At 30.2% G+C, this 27,940-nt stretch overlaps 1 protein-coding gene across 4 annotated transcripts in view; it reads right to left on the reverse strand.

Annotated features, from left to right (window-relative positions):
• Window positions 1-27,940, reverse strand: part of kst (spectrin beta chain, non-erythrocytic 5 kst) — a 307,475-nt gene that overhangs the window by 224,690 nt on the left and 54,845 nt on the right. For all 4 annotated transcript variants that reach the window (XM_075371630.1, XM_075371631.1, XM_075371632.1 and 1 more), the window contains exon 2: window positions 22,594-22,736. In XM_075371630.1, coding sequence (XP_075227745.1) covers window positions 22,594-22,713 — 120 coding nt within the window. In that variant the 5' untranslated portion in view covers window positions 22,714-22,736. The remainder of the gene's footprint in view (window positions 1-22,593; window positions 22,737-27,940) is intronic.

The raw sequence follows: 27,940 nt of genomic DNA on the forward strand, positions 1-27,940 counted from the left end.
TGTAACATTTTTGCGGCGGCATGTAGGCCCGCCTTTTTCCTGGTCATATCTTAGTATATATATATATATATATATATATTAGGAAGCGGCGCCCCCTGGCCGCTTCGCAGCCAGCATTTTTCTTACTATGTTATAATATAGGGAGAACCAATGTTCGCTCGTATCTCCAGTCAAAGTTAAGGAAAATTTTTAAGTGAGGCCTGATTAGGTGGGACTTGATTCTCCGAGTGTTTTACGCCATTGCCGGCCCCAGTAGATCATTAGGTCTCGAGTTAATGGCAATTTTCGGTTTTCAGCATCTTTCTTACCATTTTATAATAAAGGGAGGATATTACATATATATAATAATTAATATGTCATTATAATATAATTAGTTGAATAATGTCAATAATGTCTATTACTGTATATTAAGATTACCTAAGTGTTTACGGGTTTATTTTAATGTTTTAAAGTTTCCTTAGATCACGTGACCATTACATTCTGGTCGATCAAAACAGTACTCTCATATTATATTAATCATTATTTAGTTTTATATGACGTTCCTTTTCAGTAACTATTGCAATTAAAAAGTTTCGCATTTTTATAATTTAAAATTATTTTTTTGTTAAATTTGCAGGTGGCGCAAATGTGTATGTTATGGTTTTAATAGATGTTTATTGAGGTCCTACATACGATATGAAAATATAATTTATTTATCTCGTGTTTTGGTGGTTTTATTGAATTTTTTTCAACAATAAAAACTTACCTTTTCCCCGTTTTGGGATCTTATACTTGAATTAAAAAATTGATATTAATATACTTTATGCATTTTAATAAACCTAACAAAATGTTAATTTTAGCGGCCATTTTGAGGTGAACCCGACAGCCGATCTCGGCCTTCGTGTATTTTTGTAATCTTCTAACGATGCTTAATCCGAATCCGAAATCAAAATCAGAGACAAAAAGTGTTCAGACATACACATGTACCAAATTAAACTGTTCATTCGTTAAAAATGTATCGCGCCGCTAACATAAAAATGAGCAAACAAAAGTAGATAACTACTCGCAAAGATTAAGCAGCCGAGATAATAAAAATTAATACATTTTTATTATACTTTTATATGAATTCTCTACGGTACGTATTTGAAAAGATGCATCAATAATTTTTTCAAATAAAATTGTGAAGAAATAATTTTTTCGAGACAAATAAGTAAAGGGAATCAGACAATCAGACTCGAATATTACAAACCTCAAACTATAATATTATAGCTAATCCGCGCGCGCGCGCACGCGCACACACACACACACACACACACACACACACACACACACACAGAGAGAGAGAGAGAGAGAGAGAGAGAGAGAGAGAGAGAGAGAGAGAGAGAGAGAGAGAGAGAGAGAGAGAGAGAGAGAGAGAGAGAGAGAGAGAGAGAGAGAGAGAGAGAGAGAGAGAGAGAGAGAGAGAGAGAGAGAGAGAGAGAGTGAATATTATGAAATAATACTGTACAGCTTTAAAACTAACACAAATTATTTATCACGTAAGATTAACAAATATTACGTTATAAAAGATTTTACAGAATACAATGTGCAGTCGCGCCCAACAAAATAAGTACTCACACAATGTAATTAAACTAACACGTATACGATAAGCGTATATATGAAACATAGATATATGAAACAGCACACACGCACCCGCATACACTACAATCAAATTGAAAGACAGAGGGAGAAGAGTATATAAAAATTAAATTACTCTTCAGCAAAAGATAACGCTATAGTACCAACGTTAACAAACTATTATTAGATAATTATGCAATGTCAATCTTTTAGAGTTTATTCTTTTCTGAATTTATTATTGCACAATAACGCTTCATATAAGTTATTTGGATCTTTATGACTTAATGAAGGAAAAAGTACAGAATTAGTCAATTATTTTTTTTTTAACGGGCCGTCTTTGAATCTGCAGTACATCGAAATTTCCAAGATATATGGAAAAATTTTGCTCTACATTAGAGTACATACATACATTTTTTAAATACTTTAAGTGTAAACCTTCTACTGCAACTGGAAGGTTTATCAGTAAAAATAATTATAAAAAGGAAATAATTATTTACGTTTCGATAAAGTAAGTGAAATAGAACAAATTGCAATATCATTTTATTCGTAAGAGTAAAAAAGTAAAAAGATGAAAAGATTTTAGTGCAAATTTATTTTATTTTCCTAATGTGTAAGCTACAATCTGTTCAACTAATGAACAGCAAGAAAACCTCCCCCCACGGTCCAATGAGATAAGGATGACATGTAAATGAGTTGTAGTCTTGTACAGACTCAGGCCACCATTCCTGAGATGTGTAGTTAACTGAATCCCAATCACCACAGTACACACCCGGTATCCACTGTCTAATATTCAAATCTGTATAAAAAAAAAACTAAAGTTTATTAGGTTTTGAACCTTACAACCTTCGACTTCAAAAATCTGCATTTAACTGATTTACAACGACGAGTTAACCAAGTGATTCCCAAACTGTGCCCCGGGGAGCCGAGCCGCGGCCCCTTCACAGGGGCGCCGCGAAATATGGTAAACGCTTTATAATTAACTGAACCAAGACATTTATAATTATTAATTTAATGTTAATAAAGTAAAAAATTAATGAAGATACACAAGTTTTATTTATTTTTATCTCTTACTTACGAGTAGTCATATTTTTACTTAGGGTAGGGCGCCATGGAAAAATTTTAATTGGAAAAGGGCGCTGCGACTCGGAAAAGTTGCAGCGCCAAAACAAAAGTGAAAAATAAGTTATGAAAATTAATAAACATACTGAGTAATCAACCTTTGTACTAGGCAATGAAATACAAAATAGTAATAACAAACCTTATTGACTGCTTTACAGTGGTACACGCCGATTTTTCGGATGTTCAACTAACCGGACTACTAACTTCACACTAGGAAATTTAATAAAATGAATACAATATTTAATAAATCTAAACTCTATTCAAACAGAGCTTACATCAAGAAAAAATGAATTTTTATTGATGTTTGTTTTTACCGATTTACTTCCTTGTACGAAATTAAGGAAATATTGTAATCGCGAAAAATTTCGTTTTCAGATTACAACAGAAATATCCATTTTGACCAACTCTGAATCCATTTTGACTAGTTTCGGCGTGACATCTGTACGTACGTACTTATGTATCTCGCGTAACTCATAAACGATTAGCCGTAGAATGTTGAAATTTTGTATTTAGGGCTGTTGTAACATCTAGTTGTGCACCTCCCCTCTTGATTGTAATCGACTTGACCAAAGTGTCCAAAAAAGCCCAAAATCCAAAATATCTGGATTTTGGACTCTTTCTTAACGGCAGTAATCAGTCCTTATTGAGAGCTTTTCAACGATATATCATAAGTGATACTTATTTTCATTTTTTTCGAATTCATTTTTTTTTTAACTTTTTTTTTTAATTTAAATATATTGATTTATTAATAATTATTAACATTTGATTGTAAAAAAAATGTGTAATTTAATAGGCGTACAAGGAAGTCTCAACATCAGATTTTTTTAAATTGACTTTTGCAATTCGCATAGCATAAAACAATTTAAATTTAAATATTATGTTAACCTAATTGTAAGATTAACTTCTGTAAAGATTGATGGAAACAAATTAATTGGCTAAGCATGAACTATGATCTATAATGACTTGCATTCAAGGCCGTTACATGAAAAAGCTCAAGAATGTTTGTCTATTGTTATGGAGCGACAAAAAGTATGTGATTCTACACAGATTCCTTGTTTAAAACGATTATTTTTTGATTTTCCAGCTCATAAACGAAGATAAACATTAAAGCAAGTACAGATTACAGGTTTTTAAAGAAGTAATAGTGGTTTTAAAAATATATTTTGAATACCGACTCAAAGTTTTATTTTATTAAACATACTACAATCTTTTTCGCTTTTTTTTTTTTAATTTTTAGGAAATTATATATTTTATTCTACATATTAATTTAACTCAATTTCTCTTAACTTAATTTTAATAGGTTTATAAATCAGATTTTTTATAAAAAAAAGTTAGGGTAGTAAATTTTTATTCTCTTCAGATAATTTTTTTGTAAATTCTAATTATTTTATTAGCAAATTTCTGTACTCACTGACTTTTTTTATAAGGTATTACTATATCTGTTTTTACGATATTAAATTGTACGTATGTTTCTGAGTATCTTTTTAATTTTATTGAAATACATTTATTTTTTTTATATTTTTGTATATTCATTAAAAATGGTACCATTAACAAAATACTAAAATGTTATGTCCCAGTATGTATGATAAACCTTTTTTAATTTTCCCATTCTATTTGAACTTTTTTTTCTAAAGAGAAATAATTACAGTAAATACTTACTGTGCTTATACTTATTGCAAATACTGAATCTATAGGAAATCGTTCAGTAAACTGCTGCTACTCCATTCCAAACAACTACACCTCCATTATCGGATGGATTATCAGTGGAATGGATATTTATTTCCTGGAAGAAACTGAGGTACTCCTTTGAGTGAGGTCGTTCGTTTCGTCTCGTGGTCCCAGTCTGGTTGCGATCTCATTTATTATCATTCACTCTTTTCCTTTATCCTTGACATTTTCCTTATCGGATTTTTGCCAGACGGATCCGAATTAAGGATGCGGTCGAGTTATTACGTCTTCGGTATTTTCATGGATCGATGAGGGCAAAGATTTTCTTCCACAAGCCAACCGCAAACAATTAAACATGTGACTTCTCACCACTCTTGACAATACCCATCATTTCAACAGTGACGTTTAGATAACTTCCCTCTTTTTATGTTTTATTTCATCTTTAAAACCGTTCTCCAATTATTACAGAGCATCGTGCCATTTTGAGAAAATTATTAAATACGTAAACTTAGGTTTTTTCTCGATAAATTGATGTACTTTAGCAAATTGGAACTAATTTATTATCTAAATTGAGTACTTTCAGAGTTCTCTCTTTTCTTTAGATCAGCTTTTTTTAAATGAAAAATTAATAAAAATACATTTAAACTTTAAAATTTAAAGAAGTTCAAACGGGATTTAACTTTTAACTAATTGAGAATATAAAAAAAGGAAAACCAGTAAGTCAAAAATTAATTTTTAATCAAACTATATATATTGATAGTCGTATTTTCGATAGTTATCAAGTGATATCCGATTTATCCGTACAGTATTTGTCATATTCCTAATACAGTATGACCGTTTTACACTATGCTTTAATTGTCATTTATTAAATTCTTGTTGAGTTCAATTTGTTAAATTCAATACGAAACTAGTGTGATTTACCAGGCTAATACATCTATTAATACAAAATCTGAATCAATTTTCTAACACAATATGTATGGAAGAACATTCACTTTCATTTAATTTTTATTTTTTTCTTCTTTCGTAGTCCTTTAATGTGATAGTGTTACGCTATAACTAATATGGAAAAAGATTAGACTAAGTGAAAATGTTCCTTTTTTTTCTAAACATGTTTTAAATTTGAAAATAACGACTGTCAAAAAAAAATCTAAAAAAAAAATAGGATGTCTTCTGGGCACGGTTTTTTAAATTCGAATTTGAATTTCAAAAGAGCGCATTCTGAGCGCGTGGCGTGAAAAACATCGCGCTTTAATATAATAATTAAAGAGTTTGCGGGTGCGGGTGACAATTTTGTATACAGTATTTTTTTTTTTTTTTTATGAAATCTTCAGGTATTTTTGTCACGATAAATTTATAAGTTATTATAAAAACGGTAATAATGCCACTGAAATAAGTTAATAAACTTTATTACCATAATTCATTCATTAAATATCGTAGCAGATCTTAAAACAACTATTTTCGATACAAATAAGCCGATTCTGAAAATACTATCGATTTAGAATTGTATGTATGATTTTTTATGACCTTTTAGTTACAAATAAACATACATATATGCATATTTATATAACCTATGACAATCCCTGTAGCGTAAGGATTCCAACGTAGGGTCATACATCTATAAATCGATTCAGCCGTTGAGCTGCTACGGTGGAACAAACATACATACATACACCCTAAACACATAATACTACTTTTGAGCAATCGTGTATGTCCAGTAAATCTTATCTTATATATCTTCAATAAATCTTATCTTATATATATATATATATATATCAAAATGAATATTTGTGTGTTTGTATGTTTGTTTATCCCGTATGCGTTCCTATGCCACTTATCCGATTACGATGAAACTTTGGTGAGTTGTGCCCGCGAAGGTTTCTGAATTAGTTTGAACCCGCTAGGTGACAATGGGGTTGAGATATTTCGAAAAATTGTATTTATAATCCGATTCGGCACATATTCAAAATATATATATTAGTTACGTCACCGGCCTCCGTGGCGCGAGTGGTAGCGTCTCGGCCTTTCATCCGGAGGCCCCGGGTTCGAATCCCGGTCAGGCATGGCATTTTCACACACGCTACAAATCATTCATCTCAACCTCTGAAGCAATACCTAACGGTGGTCCCGGAGGTTAAATATATATATATATTAGTTACGTGAAAAAAAAAATATTTGCAAAAACTATACCCGCTAGGTGGCGCTGATGACGAGATATTCACGAAACAAACAAACAAATATACAAACAGCCTATATATAAATAAAAGGAAATGTATGTCCGCTGTACACTAAAAAACTACTGCGCCGATTTATTCAAGGGAAAATGGGAAAAAGGGAAAGGGGTAAAGGGAAAAAGAGGACAGAGAAAAGAAGGATGGGAAAAGGTTTAAGGTGACGTGGAAAAGGGGAAAGATGAGAAATGGGAAATTGAAAAAGGGAAAAAGGAGAGGGAAATAAGGAGATTGGGAAAGGGAAACAGAGAAATAGAGGAAAAGGGAAATAAGAAAATAGGGAAGAAGAGTTAAAGTGAAAGGTTTAATTTTTGGAAGTCCCATAATGGTCAGTTTTTTAATGTTTCATCAAACTTTCAGTTGTTTCATTTAATCTATATATACATATATTTACACTCAAATCTATCAATAGCGAAGCACTGCCGGGTCTGCTAGTAATAAATAAACCGGAATTTTCCTTCGCAATAACAATTTTGAAATTTAAAAAAGAAGATTTGTAAAAGGATCCCTTATTCGAAAAAAATGAGTTTTATACATAAATCTTCGATCATGTTTGTAAAAGTAATTTCTACCTATACATATGTATATATCTGAATTAAGAATAGAAATTTTTAACGTGAAATTTTCTTTTTCAAGTTGGCGTGTTTCATATCAGACTAAAATCGTCGTTTACATTATAATGTGTATGTTAATAGTCGGTAGGTGTTATTGACCGTATCTTGTAATGTATTCATGCAGAAAGTTTGTTGTGCCACCTAGACCGTGTGTGCTCACAGATACACGTTGCCGTTTATTATTTGGCATTTAACTTTTTATTTCTTTTCTCATGTCAAGTCGGCGGTTAGCAATAGGTATGTTATGCGTTAGTATTTATACATTTCAATGCGAACTGTGTGTCTTCTCCCCTCTCCGTCGTTTGTCTGTACTTTCACCCGTATCTGACTACCACCTGCCACTGCCATAATTTCATTTTATTACCGCACTCGTCTTCTTTCCCATTCATTCCTTCATTATACTATTCATTCATAGAAATTTTGAAATCTTCATTCATAACCGGACACGTTTCTTGTCTCTACTTCTCTGATACTTCAACCGTAAAATACTGAGAAATCGTAAATTTAACTAACCCTATTAGCCTACATATTAATATTATCAAGCAAATACTTTTAACAGTAATATTAATAACGTATTATTTATAAATATTAGTAATACTACCAAATATTTTTTCCTAATAAATTTTGGAAATTCTCTTTAATATATATCAAAAAGAAGTTTAAATGTCAGTAATAATTAAAAAACACACCAGAAGGCGTTTTCATTTATACATCGGCTCAGAAAACAAAAATAGCATAACAGTAATTCTTCGACGGGATGGCATCATCCATTGTGGTGAAGTTTCTGTTACCGAAGTTTCCGGATAAACGGGATAATGTTTTCTAAGCATTTTACATAGGATAGCGATTTTAAATAACACTTAAATATAAAAATAATGCTATGATGTTGTGTGAAAGATTTCTCTACTTGCCACGTACTTAATGAGGGCAGCCTAACAAACAAATGAATGATTAAGTTTTCTCTCACTGTTACCGACGTCACTATAATTGTAGACAAGATTCCCCGGTCAACAAAAGTTATTTGGACATTACTAAGCAGTCGTTTTAAGTCTGGGAATGAGTTACACGTCTTTACGTCACCGGTGTAACAGAAGACACCTGAATATTGTTGACATACGTTTCTTGCGATATTTTTTTTCATTGTATGCAAAAATTAAGCAGATTATAGTTTAAGTAACAAAAGAAAATAACTGCGTTTGAACAGTTTATAGTAAAAATAAAATAATTTAATGTGTTCTTTTTTAAATTATTTTATTAAAAACTTATTTAAATATCAATAAAAAGAAAAATTGACAGGCCCTAATTTTTTATTGATTTTTAAAGCTTCATAATTAAAACAATAGAGAAAAAATAAATGTAGTTAACAAGTGTTAATGATGATGACTTTGTTTTAACTGATATCACTGCATTAAATTAGTACCATATATTTCAACAATTCTTTTATTGCTTTTTAAATTAAACCCGAGTTAAGTTTTAAAAAATAATAAAAAAAGGAAATTTTTAGAAATGAAATGGAATTTCGTAGATCAGGGATGAAAATATACCTTTATTATGAAACGAATTTATTAAGCTTAAAACGCGCATCAGTTAGCGTATAAAGCGACAAATAAAAGCAATGTTTGTATTAAAATATAATTATTAGAAAAAGTTTCGGGGTTCATCGGAGCTTAAACTTGAACGAAGCTTTAGTAGTGTTATAACATCTGTTTTTTAAACAAAAAACATTTTCGTAAAACGCTCAATGAATCTAACGGAAGTAGCAGTACGCTCAACCTTCAGTAATCGCTTATTTGTTGAATCCCAAAAGTCAACAAAATTACTTGGCAATTTCAATTTTAACAGCCGAGAAGATAAACGGATATTCCATATTCTGTCTATCTTATTCAAGGTTTTAGATGTCTACCCTCCTAGTATCCCCACCAATCACAAAGGACAAAAAGGACTCAAAAGAATAAAGGAATTTATCTTCTTTTTCTTAATAATTAGAACTCGTTCTTCAATAATTCACTTTATCTGTAGTGCGTTTTAAGCGAGTCAACAGTGGTAAAAGATAATAATCATATAAAAAACTTAGCATTTTTTAACGTAGGCTTACTTGATTTGTACTTACTAGTATATCAAAGTATGATTTTAGAGTCCACATTTTTTTTTTTAACTTCGGTTTCATTTTTTGTGTCTTAACGTATATTCTGAATGAGAGTGATACGAGTAGATATAATAAATATTGAATACAACGACAAATCATAGATGCTTTAAAGTAAAGCAACTGTTTAATTTGTTGCAAATGAAATTAAATTGATATTCCCATGAGAATTTGTCATCTAACCAGACGCTAAAACTTTCAATCTACGTACAACAAAACTACTATAATTACCACTACTGGAAATAATACTCAACAATGGGAACCTCTATCTGAGAACCATTTATAAGAATTTTATCTCTTTGGGGGATTTCCAAATAATAAGGAAATCGATCGTTTTCATAAAGATTTTTTCGTCTGCTGTACCGGACACAAATCTTAACCGATTTTGACAAAACTTGGTGGTGTGATGTAAACTTATTGGGAATAGAGCCTTATCGATTTTCAATCCAATCGGTTCAGAGGAACCAGAGATAGAGCCAAAAAACGGGGTTTTTCAATACATTTGTATTTTTTTATTTTTTTTTTTGGTTTGATACTTACCAACTGTTGTATAAAAAGCCTATGTAGCATTGCTGAAGTATACAAAATACTTTTATTTATACTGTCATAGGTAATATTTAAATAAATAATAATATATAATAAATTAAATTTTTAATTATGTCACTAAAAACATTACTTCGATTAAGTTCTGATATCCTAACCGAGAAATTTAAATACTTAAACAAAAATACAATAAATATTTTTTTGCGGATTTTCAAAGAATCTTTAGAAATCGTTACTGCGACCGGTCAGATTTTATAAGGGGTGACAGGCAAACCAACTTTTATTAACATATTTATAATGTATACGATTTTTTTTGTCCGCTCTACTGGACGCAAATCTTAACTGATTTTGATGAAACTTGGTGTGATAATATAAACCTATTGGAATTAGAGCCCTATTGATTTTCAAGAGAATCGGTTTACAAGAACCGGAGTTAAAGCTAAAAAACGAGGTTTTGGGTACATTTTCAGCTTTTTTTCGTTCTATTGCGCGCAATTTTTAACCACTTTTGTTGAAACTAAGTAGTATGATGAAATCCAGGTACAAATAGAACCCTATTAAATTCGAAGCGAATCGTTCAACAGCAACTGAACTGAGACACAAAAAACTGGGTTTCTGGGTACTTTTCAAGGTTAACTAAAACCGGAAATCCGCTCTTTTGACGCATTTACTACGACAGAGTTTTTAAATTTACTATAATAACTGCATGGATAGCTACAGTGAATGAAATTTTAAAATGTTGAAGTAAAATTTTCCAAACCTATTGAAACCAGCTAGAATTTAACTATTATTTAATAAACTATCTTTACTTAGGGTTCACTAAAAGAATATAATTATATAGAGTGTTTCTAAAATGGTATGCTGGCTATACTTTTTCGGATTCTACATATAAAACTAAACAAAAAATATCTTTAGGAAAACTGGCAATTTCTTTTTCGTTCTCCCACTGTCCGCCATTTTGTTATTATTTTGTAAAACTTTATATCTCAAGTTCGGATAGAGGAATCAAATTAATATTTGGTAAGCTTATGGTAATACAGTTTTTAAATTAGCAAACAATCACGACTTAAATACTTTCGCAAATGACAAAATGGCGGCCATGTTTATTTTTCAATCCGTTATATCTCCGTAAATATTAGTTTTATCAAAATGTATGTTATTGCTAAAATATTAAGACTTTTATTTTGAATAAAATGACTTTTTTTTTTAAGTCGGTTAACAAATAGCTGAGTTATGGCAGAAAATTGATGTAATTTTCTCCACTACGTTCAATTCGATTCGTTCGAATTGTTAATTCTAGTATAATGTATATTAGTATTTCCGATGACTTTCCACATAGATTGGCATTCTATAACTGGCTTCGAAGAACATTAATTGAAGACCCTTTTTTTTTGGCAAGGATTCTGTTCACAAATGAAGTTTCTTTCAACAGAAATGGGGTGTTCAAAACTATCAGAATCAGATCGACGACAAAAATCCTCATGGTACCTTCCAAAATAGCCACCAACAAAGATTTTCCCTGAACATATGGGCAGGTATTTCTTGATGACTATCTTTTGGGTCCTGTCATTCTACCAAATCGTTTTAATGGAGAAAATCTTTTTACTAATTTGACCAAAAATCATCTTCCACATTTGTTGGAAGACCTACCTCTACATGAGGAAATAACTCGGCTACTTAACCGATTTAAAAAAATAAAATATTATTTTATTCAAAATAAAAGGCTTAATATTTTAGCAATAACATACATTTTGATAAAACTAATATTTGCGGGGAGATATAACGGATTGAAAAATAAACATGGTTGCCATTTTGTAATTTGCAAAGGTATTTAAGTTATGATTTTTTGCTAATTTTAAAACTGTATTAGCAAGACTCATACCAAATATTAATTTGATTCTCTATCCGAACTTAAGATATAAATTTTTACAAAAAAATAACATAATGGCGGACAGTGGGAGAACGAAAAAGAAATTGCCATTTTTCCTAAAGATATTTATTGTTTAGTTTTATACGTAGAATCCGAAAAAGTATAGCCAGCCCACCATTTTAGAAACAATCTGTATATTGAATAAGTAAATACTTGTATTGGTCAAAATAATTACATTATAACTAGAAAACTACAGTACAGAGAGATATTTTGGCATATATCCTTATTATCGGTTAAAAACAAAGAACATTGATCTAGACGCAAGAATAGTAGTTCGTTCAATTTGTGGCAGAAAAGATATTCTTATAACCAATTAAAAAATCCAATATCCGTTAAATAGTTAATTTCCGATACAGTTAGAATATCATTTGTGAAGCGTTAACAATTATTGTTCTGAAATTTTGAGGAAGATGTAATAAAGAATAAATAAAGAAGAACAAACACAGGAAAGTTTCCAGAATATGCCTATGTTTAAGGACTGAACAAATATAATTGAGGAAATACTTTTTATAGGAAAAAAAAAATTAAATTTCAATCCTTAATGAAATCAAGTTCGGGAAAGTATGAGTTCCAGATGTAAGCGACTCCTTTAATGTTATATATAATAACTAAGTTTTTCGAGGGCGAAACAACTGAAATAAAATGCTTTAAGAACGAAAATCTTAAACTGGAAAAGCATATATATTTTTTTTAATCCACGTTATTTATACTTACAAAATAGGTGGATTTCATTTGTAGACAAATTTTTCATAAAAAAATAATGAAGGATTATTAAATTATTTTTGGGTATGAGAATGTATAAATATTTGTGCATACCCTTTTTTCCAAATCAGTTTAAAAATAACTTTTCAAGTTATTTACCAGACCCACCGGGTTGGTCTAGTGGTGAACGCGTCTTCCCAAATCAGCTGATTTGGAAGCCGAGAGTTTCAGTGTTCAAGTCCTTACATGAATTTGAATGCTATATCGTGGATACCGGTGTTCTTTGGTGGTTGGGTTTCAATTAACCACACATCTCAGGAATGGTCGAATTGAGAATGTACAAGACTACACTTCATTACACTCATACATATCATCCTCTGAAGTATTATCTAAACGGTAGTTACCGGAGGCTAAAGAGGAAAAAGAAAGAAGAAAGTTATTTACCAACTATTCGTAAGAAAAATTAAATTTAGCAAAGCTCATACGATCTCTAATCAAAACGATCTATTTTTCGGTATAAAAAATAGATCGGGGATTACTGTAGGCCATTTTCGGAACTACATGTAAAAAATATTATTAATGGCTGCTATTTTATTTAGACTTATTGCAAGCCACAAGTTTCTTACGTAAAATGTTTGTTCGTGCTTAATGAAACGATTTATAAAAAGTCGTATCCTTTCTATTTAAAATTTTTAATTTGTTCCCTCATGCAAACGTTTGGAGGTGTGACGGTCTTATATCGAAAAATAGATCGTTTCGAGGTTGGAGCATTTACTATTAAATTTAATTTTTCTACGTATAATTATTGAAAAGTTATTTAAAGGTTGCCGTATTTTATTAAATTTAAATGAAGTTATTTTTAATTTTTAATTTGCATCCTTAAAGTTATGTAAAACATATTAAGGTTATTTTTTAAAAATCCATATGGAGTTACAAAAAAGAATATTAACCCAACAAATTTTGTTTAATCCGAATACATTGTCACGTAAAAATTCAAAGCGGCCAAATGAATAAGTAACCAATTAAATTAAAGCAACTGCAGTCACATTATAAAAATAATTTGTACGTAAGCCAATTTAAATCATCACCAAAAGCAAAAACGATTCTATCATCCCACTGAATCTGCTACCATGATGTAATAGGAAATAATTATTCTTAATCGTCAAAAGAAAAATGAAAGCCAGTACCGAGTAACAACACTAACAGGAATAGATCTGTTAGTAGACTATTAACGGAATCTATATTCCGTTAAAAGTTACAGGAGCTACATGTGTTACAATTACATCATCAAGTCGGCGAATAGATTATTTAAATCATTATCAGAATTGAATTGAATAACAACAGGAAACGTACAAATAAAAAATTTCTTTTTAGCATTAAATATGCATCATTAATGAGTAGTTCTGTAACTTTTAATTATTTTATAAAAAATACACTACAGAAAAACAATACACATAAAGAAAAGATAATGGAGGAATAAATTTAATGATCCGGATTAAAAAGAGCGGTTATGTTAACAGTTCAGATACTTGATGATTATTCTCGATTCATGTACCTTCAATGGAGCTATATCGATTTAAACTGTAACGATAGTATTATATTACAATATAGTTTTAGCGAATATAATCGCTACTGCGCCCGGCCATGTTTATAAACATATATATAACATCTTTTCATCCGCTTTACTGGACGAATACATCAACCGATTTTGATGAAACATGGTGGAGGTGATATAAACCTATTAAGAATAGAGCCTTATTGATTTTCAAGCGAATCGGTTAACAAGAACCAGAATTTTTTTCTTTTTTTGTTTTCCACCGGAATCACCGTAAGGTATTATTACTTCAGAGAATGAATGAGGATAGTATGTATGAATGCAATTGAAATGTTGTCCTGTACAGTCCCACGTCGACCATTCCGGAGGCGTATGGTTAATTGAAACCAAACCACCAAAGAACATCCCCCGTTCTAGTATTCAAATCCGTATAAAAGTAACTGCCTTTACAATGATTTGAACTTTAGAACTCTCGATTTTGAAATCAGCAGATTTGCGATGATGAGTTCACCACTAGACCAATTCGGTGAGTTAAGAACCGGAATTAGACCAAAAAAAAAACGGGGTTTTTGGATATATTTTCGGTTTTTTTTTCCAACGGGGCGCAATTTTTAACCGATTTTGATGTAACTTGGTAGGATGATGTAAACCTAGTAGAAATAGAACTCTATTGATTTTCAAGCGAATCCGTTCACAGGAACCGGAGTTAGAACCAAAATTCTGGGTTTTTAGGTACGTTTTCAAGGTTAACTAAAACCGGAAATCAGCCTTTCCGACGCATTGCTACAGAGTTCTTTTTCAACTAGTCATCTCGATTTAAATCTCTTTGAACGTTTTTTGAATTAAATATGCCCTGATGTGGTAAAAATTACTAAAAATATTCATTAATAAAAACGAAAAAAAACATCTTATCTCTATCTGTATCAATGTTTTAGTTCTAAATATAACTATTACCTGATCGAGGTTGATCACACACACACGCGCGCGCGCACATAAATCCCGCCGGGTTAGTCTAGTAGTTCGATGACTAGTTAATCTAACTAGTCATCGCAAAATCAGCTGATTTTCGAAGTCGAGAGTTCTAAGGTTCGAATCCTTGTAAAGGCAGTTGCTTTTATATGAATTTTAATGCTAGACTGTGGATACCAGTTTTTTCCCCTGTTTAACCTCCGGTAACTACCGTTTAGATAATTCTTCGGAGGATGAATGAGGATGATATGTATGAGTGTAAATGAAGTGTAGTCTTGTACATTCTCAGTTCGACCATTCCTGAGATGTGTGGTTAATTGAAACCCAACCACCAAAGAGCACCGGTATCCACGATCTAGTATTCAAATCCATGTAAAAATAACTGGCTTTACTAGGACTTGAACGCTGTAACTCTCGACTTCCAAATCAGCTAATTTGGGAAGACGCGTTAACCACAACCCGGTGGGTTGTTATTTGGTGGTTAGGTTTCAATTAACCACACGTCTTAGGAGTGATCGGCTGAGTCTGTTCAACAGTACATATTTACCGATACATTTACAATTACACACCAGACTGCACACAGAAGCCTTTTCATATCTGCAGAGTACTGATGACGTCATGTAACTGTACTGTTACTCTGTGACCTGATATACATAAATAAATAAATATATATATATATATGCATAACGTTCGTTAAAAACAAGAATGATCTTATCTGTTGTCTGGAGTCATGTCAATTCGAGTAAACTTCCTCATTTTAATCAGAAATATTTTTTAAAAAGAATTAAAGAAACCCTGTAACTGGAAAACGTATAGAAAACAAAACTTCCAATTTTATTTATAGGTTATACAGTGAGATCAATTTATCGCACAAATCATTTTTCTTTAGTACACTGATGTTGAGTAAGCAAGAGTAAGAGATGAATTCCATTAGCCCAAATGTCCTACAAAGGGTGCCAAAAAATATGGTGCGAAGGGTTCAGACCTGCCTACAGGAAAATTGTAGACATTTCCAATACTTGCTGTAAGACATTACCAGTTGTGCATAACTACATTCCATGAATCAAATCAAATGCGAGTATTTCTGTATTACAGTCCATAGCGGAATTACAGCGTATAATATAATGATGCGCAAGATAAAATGATCGCTAAAGTGCGATCATAGATCGCACTATGATCGCTAAAGTGCGAACTGTATAGATTATTTTTGAAAGTTTAGTGATTCGCGAATGGTTTAAGCGAAATTTTTATATTAAATATATGCAAAGAGTCTTCATTAAATTCACAGACACGATGACTTTTTTTTTAAGTGGAAATTACTCTGCTGATACCGTTGCAAAATCTTTTACTAGTTAAAATAATTTAAAGATTTTGTTTAAAAACCTACATTGTCTAGATAGACAGTAAAAGAAATAATCATAAATGACCTGATTTCATTTAATATTCAAAGTACTTTCGCATAAAAATTTAAAAGCAATCGGTGGGAAAACTAAACACAGCAGACTATCAAATAAGAAATCAAAGCATAGACGATGATAAAATCAAGCAATATTATCTTATTTGAGAAAATTTTCTTAGAAAGTATAAACGTTTATTTATTTTTATTCAATAATATTGTTGAATAAATACTGTTTAATCACGCCGATACAAATTAGTTGAGACATTAAATAATAAATAAATCAGCATGATTCATGTTCCTAGCAGAATTTCTGTCTAGTCGTCTTCTTAATCGATTATAATAGCAAGACTCAAAAAACTGGACGAGAAATTCAATTTTGAATATATGTTTTAACACAAATAAGGTGAAGAAGTATTAAATTAAAATTTGTCTGACTAAAATTTTTACTACGTGTATCAAAATTGAATTTCTATATATATACATACATTATTAATTTTAATTTTGACTTTTATTTTTTATTTTTTTATTTTATTAATGACTTCATATTTTGTATATATTCAATTTTTAATTTACAATTTAAAATGTTGAATATTAAAAAAAAATTATTATTTCTGTTTTGATTTAATTGGAAAAGGATGTTTTAACAATTTTAAATCTCAATTTTAATTTTAATGTGTAATTTGCAACGAAAGATTTGAAAAATTATAGAGCAACTGATGATGCGAGGTACTCACGAAAGCGCTCTTGCTTGGATTATGGAATAAGGTGTGTCATCCTACTTTATTTTATTAATTCTGTACTTATATTGAACAGATGACTACAATAAATATATATACCGCGGCTACGCCCGCGCTACATGGTTACTTGCATTTCCCATCACGGTCAGGGGATGATTAGCGGGTCAAGGTTTGCATCGCTTGCCCTTCTATCTAGCCAAGGGGTTCTGCCCTTGGACACTCTGTGTTCTCATTAAGAAAATATCACGCATAATTTTAACAAAATAAAAAAATTTTCTAATTTATTTTTATCGATTCCAAAAAGCTGCCAAATGGTATTCGTCTTTTACCATAGTTTCCTTATATTATTTTTATCAAGACACAGGGTTTTTTGGATTTGTTTCTTTTAAACGATTTTCTTCTTAACAAAGGCAGCGTATTTTTAGCCCTATTCTTATTTTTTTTAAAAATAAAGAAAAATATTTTAAAGAATATACTTAAAAAAATAAAACTAAAACTTACGTTAAAATGTTACGCACTAAAAGACTTAAAAAAATTAATACGTTTCCATTTTGTTTTTGATTTCGACTTATTCAACTGAACATCAAATGAAAAGTTGGTAAATTTTTGATTGTACATGTTCAACTTGTAATTTGTCGGGAAATTTAAAAAGAATTTCCAATTCTTTAAATAAAGAACTGGAAATTATTTTTCGTTTTTTATTGTTTTTACTTACAATTTTTTTTTCCAAACTGATTTCATTTAGGTATGTATGTTAATGTTAATAATTAATAGTTTTTGAAACATTGTAAATATCGATATGAAATGTTTACATTAACTATTGTACTATAATTAAAATAAAATAAATTAATAACTCCAGCATAGTTTTGTTTTCTTTTTTGTACTTTTATACTACTTAAACCATACTTATTACTAAATGTAATATGGATCACAAACAGTACATACTCACGATGTCCAAGTTAATAAAAAAATTAAAATTTTAATATTTAAAAATTTGTTTAAAGCAATAAAGGAATTCAAAAATAAATCTGAAGGCGTAAAAACAACGTCATAAATATGTTAAAATTCATTAACGCTCCTTTAGTATAAACTGAAGTATAATTGAATTAGAAAAATTATTGAACATTATGAACTTATTGGTCTTAAAATTTTTCTTCTTATTTCCTTTCTCAGCTACATGGTTCATGGTACGTGGGCAGCATGATTCATCCATCTTCCCAGCAGAATTTCTGTCCTACGTCATCTCCTTAATCAGATACATAATAGCAATAGACTCAAAACCGGGAGAGAAATTCAATTTTTATATACGTAGTAAAAATTGCTAGTCAGGAAAATTTTCATATAATGCTTTATTCGTGTTAAAATACATATATATATATACACTAGGATCCCCGTTGCGGCTACCCCACGCTGTATGGTTACTTGTGTTTCCCTTCGCGGTCAGGAGATATTTAGCCGATCAAGGCTCTCATAGTTCGCCCTTCCTGTATGGCCAATGGGTTCTGCCCCTAGACACCCTGTGTTCATTAAACTCTAGATTGTGAGAATAATGATAAATAAAATTTAAATCTGTTCAATTTCTAATAACTATCAGTGTATTGTAATTTCTTCAGAGCAACATTTGGTCAGTACAGGCCAGTAATTGGTGTTTACATTTCACTTCACGGCTTCGCTCGCAAAATACATAATCAAAATTGCAAGCATAAATTATCATCATTATGTTATCAAATCTCATAAAGATTGACTCAAAAGCGGTACCATGAAACGGCAGAAATTCAAAAAAATTATATTTTTTTACTCCTTAAAATAATAAAACTCGAAAAACCCGAAAATTATTCATAGATATTTATCTGAAAACTATTTTCAAACCTAAATCGAATGAATGAATCGTTCATTAAAGTCGGAAATAGGAAAAATTTGCAGTCACTGTTCGAAATGTTTTACCTTTCTTCATTCCTTTCTAGGTGGAATTTTTTTTTAAATTTACATTCTGGTTTTTAGATATTCACATGAAGATTACACATACCAAAAATCAAGTTGATGATATCTTCATTTGTTACCGAGAAATTAAAAACATAGTAAATCTCACCGTTACTCTATTTTAAATTCGAAATTTCAAAAAATCCTTTTTTTGTGGTGTGCACTTATACCATAAGAACGTATATACAAATTTTCATCAATTTATCTTCAGCAGTTTTTTTTGGGCATTGATGAATCAATCAGGACATGTTCTTTTATACATATATTTTACAAGTTGAAATAATAAAAATAAACAAAGAAATGAAACGCAAAACATAAGAAAACTGAATTATCATAAGGGAAAGTAATAGTATACATAAAAAATGTTAAAGCTTTTGTATTTGTTCGTACTTACAAACGATGAAAAAAATACGGAATATATTTAAAGTTGACTAGCACATGCAAGGAAAAGTTCTCTCTAGCATTTATGATTTACATACATAATGTTTTTAATAAAATAATGTTTTACATAAATAATGTTTTTTAAATGCCTGAATACGGTATTAGTTAATGGAAGCGAAAAATGAACAATAGAAAAGCCAGAATGAAAAGAATGAGACTTATAACGTATTAATAATGTAAAAACGAACAAAATAAATTGGCCTGACAAAGTTTGAAATGAAGTGGTCTTCAAAAGAAATGGAAAAGGGTGGAAGTTATAAAGGCATCTTATAAAAAAGCAATTGGATCGGTGAGTAATATATACCTGGTTATTTACGGTTATTTTAATATTAAAAGATTACACAAATAAAACGTACATAGTAACGAATGTAAAGGAAAACAAATAATAAAAATCTGATGTGGATACCACATGATCTCTTTGTACCTATTAAATTACATATACACAATTTTTTAGAATGAAAACTACATAAAATTTTATTTCATTATCTTCTGATATTTATTCATAATTTTTTTTTTATTGTTATTATTTATTGTAAATTATTTTTACAATCACAGGTTAATAATTATTAATAAATCAGTATATTTAGATTAAAAAAAAAGCTAAAATAAAAATGGAGATGAAGTCTGATTCGAACCGATGTGCCTTCACCTTATAAGATCCAAATATTCCATTAATTAAAATTTAATTTGGCTATAACTCTGGAACCAACGGAACTAAGTACCACTAATGACATATTGTTGAAAAACTCTCAATGAGGGCTTATTACTACAATTAACAAAAAGTCCAAAAACCATTATTTTTAGATTTTGTGCTTTTTTGGTTCAGTCGATTGCAATTAAAATAAGATGTGCGTAACCAGATGTTACAACAGTCCTAAATCCGAAATTTCAACATCCTATGGTTAATTGTTTTTGAGTTATGCGAGATACATACGTACATACATATATACGAACGTACAAACGTCACGCCGAACTAGTCAAAATGGATTCAGGGATGGTGAAAATGGATATTTCCGTTGAAATCTGGAAATCGAGATTTTTCGCGATCACAATACTTCCTTACTTCGTACAAGAAGTAAAAAACAAGAAGCTGAAAAATGAATATGTTGAAATAATAATATTTTGAGACAAAAAGGAAATAGAAAATTTCATCAAATATGTCAAATATTTAACTTAAGATAAATGTTTAATTAAGCGTTTTTCAAAATTTTCCTTTAACTCAATCAATGATTCAAACATCTCAGCGAAACTCTTGGGCTATGGTAGTAGCCCAAAATTTTATATGAAGAGTTCATATTGAAGTATTAAACGAATCAATTGTTTTATTTACGTGCAGATTTTATATGTTCTGAAGAAATTTGTGAAAAAAGGCAATGGGTGCAACTGATTGTTTTTGAAAATAAGTCTTACGATATTTTCTGAGCTGTAGATCACGAATAGGGGATATGCACAAATAATTCAATTTTTATAAAGAAATCATCTGCAAATAATTTTAATACGGGATACGTTTCGATGAACTACTTGACAGCAAAGAAGGAAATTTTCAAAACGGAGCAAATTTAGCCCTAATAACAATTTTAACTACCATGGATTATTTTTAAAATTACCTTAATTGTACTTATTTTAAAGGGAATTCTCTACTTCACTTTTTTTTCTAATGAAACTTAACGTAATTTTATTCATTAAAAAGTTATTTAGAAAATGTAACAAAAATTTTATTTTGTATTTAAAAAAATGCCATTTTTTTCAAAGGTGAAATTTTCGCCTGTACATCGTAAATGTATTAAAAAGATAATAGAATTAATAACTATGAATGAATTTTGTTTACATTTCTCCAAAATGAGTTTGAACAAAAGCGATTTTTTATCATATCCTGATTTATATGCGAGCCGAAACATTTCCACTGTCTGTAATTAAGACTCCCCGTTTGAGAGTCGAGGAATTTTCGACAAAAATTCAAACAAGAGATAAAAAAAACACAAACTGAGTCTTTTAGTGAATGGTTTAACTTCTTTTGAAAGATAGCGACTTTTCGTTCACTAAAATAATACACACTAAAATGAAAACCGGTAATACCGGTTTTTTATGTACTTTTTTTATATAAAAGGTATTTTCACTATATATTCACGATGACTAAATAATCATAAATAAAATAAATAAATAATATTTATATTAATACATATTTTTCATGATTATTAAATATTCATACTGACTTGTTCACGTTTTTAATCTTTTCTCACCACGAAAAATGAAACCGCCATTTTTATTCTTCGCCAACAAGCAGGTGTACGTTTCCGTTTCATCTATATTTCGTCAGATGGCGCAAGCTACAATCACATGTTTTACTCGTTTCTGATCAAGCAAAATGAAAACCACCATTTACATTCTTCTACAACAGCTAGAAAGGTGTTCGTTTCGGCTATATATCGTAATATGGCGCAAGCTATCAGGGTTCAGAAAATACTGGATATATATATATCAAAAGGTTATTATGAAAAGATTGTTTCATTTATTACACATATAAATATAAAAGAATATCAATATAATAATGGTAATGAATAATAATAAGGTAATTATTTTTTGTGTATTATTACGATGAAAAGTAAATACAATAAAATTACAGCTGAATTATGATCAAAAAGAAATAATCAACACATACTTTAATAATACATAACAAAAATAACTTATATCACAACCTCAAAAAAAAATATTTCAGAGTAAAAGTGTTATAGCAATTAAACTAACACGGTGGGGTGTATCCTTACCACCTCCTAAAAAAAAATAACCGCCCCTCCCAAAAAAAAAGAAATTAGTAGAAAAGAGGCCCAAAACATAATTGTATGTCCTGAACAGTGGATACTTAAGTATCAATAATAAATTTAACAATTCATCAATTTTTTTGTATCGTACTTTAAAAAATATATCGTAAAAAAGCCTTCAAAAGAGAAAGAAAAAAAATTAATGATTACCTTCTGTAAGAATGAGTTCATCCATTTTGTAAAAGTTTTCTTTTGTATATGTAATCGTTCTTCCTGTAGGGCCTTAATACGGCCCTGCTCGAATTTGAGCACATCCTCTCGCTGCGTCATATCCTCGGTAACATGCTGCGAATCTGCAAAAAAAAAAATCAGAAAAAAATAACGTAAAAACTAAATAAATATAAACACAAGCGGTAGATATAAATAACATAATTATAAAAGTCGCGTCATATCTTTACTTACGAGTTTAAAGCCAAATTATTCACTTCATAATAACGGTAAAAATAACCCAATGGTAGCCTTATTTTATTCCTTGACAACTTTGTTTTCATCAACACAATTTCATTTCATTAGTGAAATTTTTCTAACAAAAAGCTGAAAGAACAATTTAGGACAAATACACTTTTCGACTACTTTTAAATCAATACGATGTTCAAAATGTCCTCGTGAAATAAATACACAAAAAAATTCTAAAATTCTGTCTTATAAAATGTCAAATAATTAATTCTATCTTTCAATCTATTCCCTTATTTTTTGACAGAAGCGAAGCTTCTTAACGCAGGGTTCAGAATAGGGAGTAAACTAAGAAGAACGAGCATCACGCGTTACCTCTATATATAACTCTGTTTAGTAGTTTAACTTTTCGTTATTTTATTTTGTGTAATCTTTTTCATAAGAAATATACAAAACATAAACTAAATGATAAAACTAAAAGAGGTATAATTTTTTTATTTATTTATTATAAAAATATATTTTGTTTATAAGAAAAGTAAATTATTATAACCGTAATTTGATGAAATAATTAAAAATAACCAGTAGACTCCTAGACACAAGCATCAAGTTTAAACTCACTCACTATTGTATCTCACTGCATAAGCGCGTATGAAAAATACACCAAGTCAACATAACCTCAAATTGTGGTTTTATCTGTTGTCGACCTTAAATTGAGCATAACTTAAAAACTTTTCAACCAATCTTCATCAAATTTTCACATTCAGAACTTTAGAGACACTACTACAGCATATCTAAATTTCAATGTAATTGATTAAGTAGTTTTGGAAATTTTTTAACCAAAATTTGTACATTTTCATACTCATATCTCAAAACGTAATACCGTAAAAAACATCTAAACTGGATGGGAAGAATGGGAAAAGATTACTTTTTAGTCAGTTAATAGAACATACTCGCACAATTTTACATTGCTGAATTTTACTGAAAATTAGTCAAAAATATCTAGTTTTCTTTAAATTCTATTTATGAATAAACTGAGTGAAACACAAATTTCAAAATTTGATAGAAAATCGTTAGAAGAATAATAAGACAATCCGCTATTTTTTTATTTTAAAAGTAATTTATTTAGCTTCAAACTCAACAGCAAAGACATCGCACCAACTATGTAAGCTCACCTTTATTTAAATGGAACCGGTAAGCAGCTGAAATCATAATAAATTGTTAAGTGACTGCAAATAACAGCGTTAAATTTTATGTATAAAATGTATAATTAATAATAAAATTCGATGATTAATACTGGCCGGAAGACAAAATAAAGCAAAAGATAATGGTAAAATTTAACCGATAAACTAGCCTTGGATTTAGTAACCTTCTGTATAGAAACCCAAACGTTTACAGTTTGTATCAGCCCGGGAAAAATGCAGTACACGTCTTGGAGATGATCTTGCTTCAGCGGATAATAAATACTAAAAAAAAAAAAACTAAGAATTTTTTAGAGAGAGAAAGAGAATGTGTAGGCGTTCCCTACAAATATTTTGTAAACATTTAGCAGATATTTTACAATTATCTACTTCAAATAAATAATAACAAAATAAATATTTCGAATATTTTTCTATAAATATTCCAGAAAGAGAGTTGTATTTTATTTAGAAGGTTAGCAGACTTAATTAAATTAATCAGTTTTGACAACTCTGAAATATATTTCACAGATTACGAGCGTTCATGTTATTACATTCAAGCATAATTCTGTCACTTTTAACTATCTATCCCATTAATAGGCAAATTTCTGACTTCTGCTTACGTAATAATATTGCATGAAAAATTCCTTTCTACTTTGGCACCAAGACAAAATTATTGAAAAATAATTTAAAAAAAAAAATTATAATTAATATTATCGATGAACGGAATTTAAATAATTTTAATAGATTTGTTAAAAACTATAATTTAAATATTACTGCAAGTAAGATAACACACTCGTAAATATGACTAGATATGTTTTTCTAGTAATAAATAAAACTATAAACTATTACTATATGTTTGAACAAATTTCAATATATCAATCAAATAAAGAAAGACCTTGAATTACTAAACATTATTTTATTAAATCATTTCAAAAAAAATTCTTTGTAGGTTATAATTTTTATGCACTACATCAAGTGCATTATAATATTAGCTATCTATTTTCAAATTATAATGAAAAGAAAATATTATTTTTTACATGATTTGTCCTATCTTTCTTATGGTTGTTACGCAGATATCGTATCTGATGAGATAAATAAAGAAACTGATAGTCTGAGAGAGGTGTGATATTTTCACAACACAGCCAGTCCCTGTGTAAACAAAGCAAAGGAGTCATTTGTAGAGCTAAAAACCATCTCCATTTCGATGGATTTGGCATGATGATATGGAACAGAATAATTGGTGGAGAAAAAACAACTTCAAACTTTACATAATCTAATATACAAACATACAAAAAAAAAATCAAAAAAGTCAAATCGTGGATACGTGCAGGGCCAGGGAGGCAGCCTCTTTGCTGAGAGCGTTCGGGTCCAGCAAATGGCTGGATCTGGACGTTCTGATGACGCATTGAAGACCCTCGAGGTTTGTGAGGTGGGTGCGCGATTTAGGGGGGATGGTATGCGTGGGGTGCATACCCGGACCCAGACTAGGTGATAGGGAAGGGAAGAGTAGCCCTGTTGAGGAGAGTCATCATGGCAACCGGGAGGGATGTCGTGATGTCTCAATGATCCAGGAGGAACCCCGTCGAGAGATCAGCTTCAAGCTGCACTAAGGGGGGGCTAGTCTTCAGACATGTCACTTGGGACCACGACCCAAGTAACGTCTTCTAGGCGGTTACCGGTTGCTCTCAAGTGGTAAAAAAAAAAACATAGTAAAACAATAAAGGTATAAAATAAGTTATTATAAACAGGAAATCGATACCCGTAATTATTAATTAAATAAACACACTTTTATATTTAAAAAAAAAAATATTATTTTGTTTTTCATAAAATTACGTACAGCAAATTAGAAAAGTCATTAAACCAAATTTTATAAACTCATAGCTGTTTATTCTTTAATAACATTTAATATACATCTCAAACTAATAAAACACGAAGGAAGTAATCTCTACGTAAGGATGTGGAATCCTGGAAAATTTGTTTTAAAACATCTAAATCAGCCGATTACTTGGAATGATTAATATCATTCTTGAGAGTGCATTCTTTCGAGTCAGTTCGATCAAGTTGCGACACCCTTTGATTTATTATTCCTCACATAACAGGAAATTCAGTAATAGTGTAAGGTTAAACCAATCATCGTCGGTGTTGAAAAGTCCTTCCAGATGATTCAGAGTTACAAGAATGTTTTTGTTCTGTCACATACGACAACATTTTATAAAACCAACGTAATTATCTTGGTCTCCGCTTCTGTAATTTTATCGATGAAATTTGTTTATATAATTAGAGAAAAAATGATCACAGGATCTTTTCACCCGATAGGAACTGTGGTAAGATTTCGGTAAAGTTCAACCCTTATACCTATTTCTGATTGTAGAGCCTGAAATAGATGATCAGAGAATTCTGGAAAAAATGAATCAGTTATACGAACCAAAACTTTCTGTCCAAATAATATGATAAAAAGTACAATTTCGACATTTTATAAATAAATAACGGCCAACAACAAAGTTAATTTTGTGAAGAATAAAAACTACGTATTAATAATCGATATTATTTAAAACGCAGTACACAGTGACTACCCAAACGTAATATATATCAACGGTTCAATAATATTTTCAACACTAACTACAGAATTCGTATGAATATATCATGTACATTTTGATAATACAATATAATACCTAAAACACCGCTTAAAATTATTTTATTATTTTTTTGTTATTCTTATTTATACACGCGTCATCAATTTACTGAATTGTTTTACTAACGTTTCTTTCCTTTTGAGAAAGATTAGGCAAACGTCGAGCCTCCCCCCCCCCTAACCTTTCTTACATAATATTTGAAAGGCTTTCTTTATAAACAAATGATAATGAAAGAAGCACCTCGTGATCACAATCTCATCAGTCATATATATAAGACCGTTAAAATATTACGTAAGCAGTTCTTTTTTTTATAACGATTTTAGCAGTCTCCTACTGCTAAAGAACAATACCCTCTTTGTTTTTGCAGAGAGAGTTAAAAGTAAGGAAACCCTTCAACAACTTTAAAACTGTTCCAGATAGAATACTGTAATATCAGGATAAGGTATCGGTCAATTACTTTACCTTTTGACGAGAAATAAAATTTCCCTTCTTGGAAGGTGGTCCAGGTTTGTGAAAATTTAAAGGTTTCGTTAAAACAAAAAAAAAAGATTGTATAAATAAAAAGTTGGTACGATGTCTGTACCCAAAATGGGAGCGGAATAAAGTCTGGATTTTGACAAAATTACACTGATAATTTAAGGAACTGTTATCGCAAATAAATAAATTTATAAAAAAGTGATTAAATGGATATTATCGAACAGATTTATTTAAAAAACATAAAAAATAAAAAAATAAAATATATATATATATATATATATATATATATATATATATATTTATTAAGCATATCGTTTGCTTTTTTACTTAAATTTAATTTTAATAAATGTTCGAAATGTATCAGTCGGTTGTAAAAGGATGATACTGCTTTATTAAATGATCTGCTAGTGTTAATTTGTACTGATTCACGAATTCTATTTTGTAAATCATCGATATCTTGGGAGTTTATTATGATAAACAATACTTTTTAAGTGGTTCTGTGGAAAGTAATCCGATGGTAACAAGTCTGTGATCTTGCTGGCTACTCTATTCAACCCCTTTGGCTAGTCCACCTTCCAGGAAAAAATGCATTTAATATTTCACGTACCTGAAACCGAAATAAGGCGGAACACCATCTTATTGAAACCACATATTTTGGAAATTGGAGCCAACAACGTTTTGAATGTTTGGAATGATAAGTTAGATACGCAAAGCCTCATCGTTTAAATTTCCATCAATAAATATAGGCCCTATAAATGGTCCACCAATAATACTTGCCCGTACTTTTATTTTGACTGGATTCTGTGTACATGCCTC

Source organism: Lycorma delicatula, chromosome 7, assembly GCF_047948215.1.
Source record: "Lycorma delicatula isolate Av1 chromosome 7, ASM4794821v1, whole genome shotgun sequence".
In the NCBI taxonomy this organism is placed as follows: Eukaryota; Metazoa; Arthropoda; class Insecta; order Hemiptera; family Fulgoridae; genus Lycorma; species Lycorma delicatula.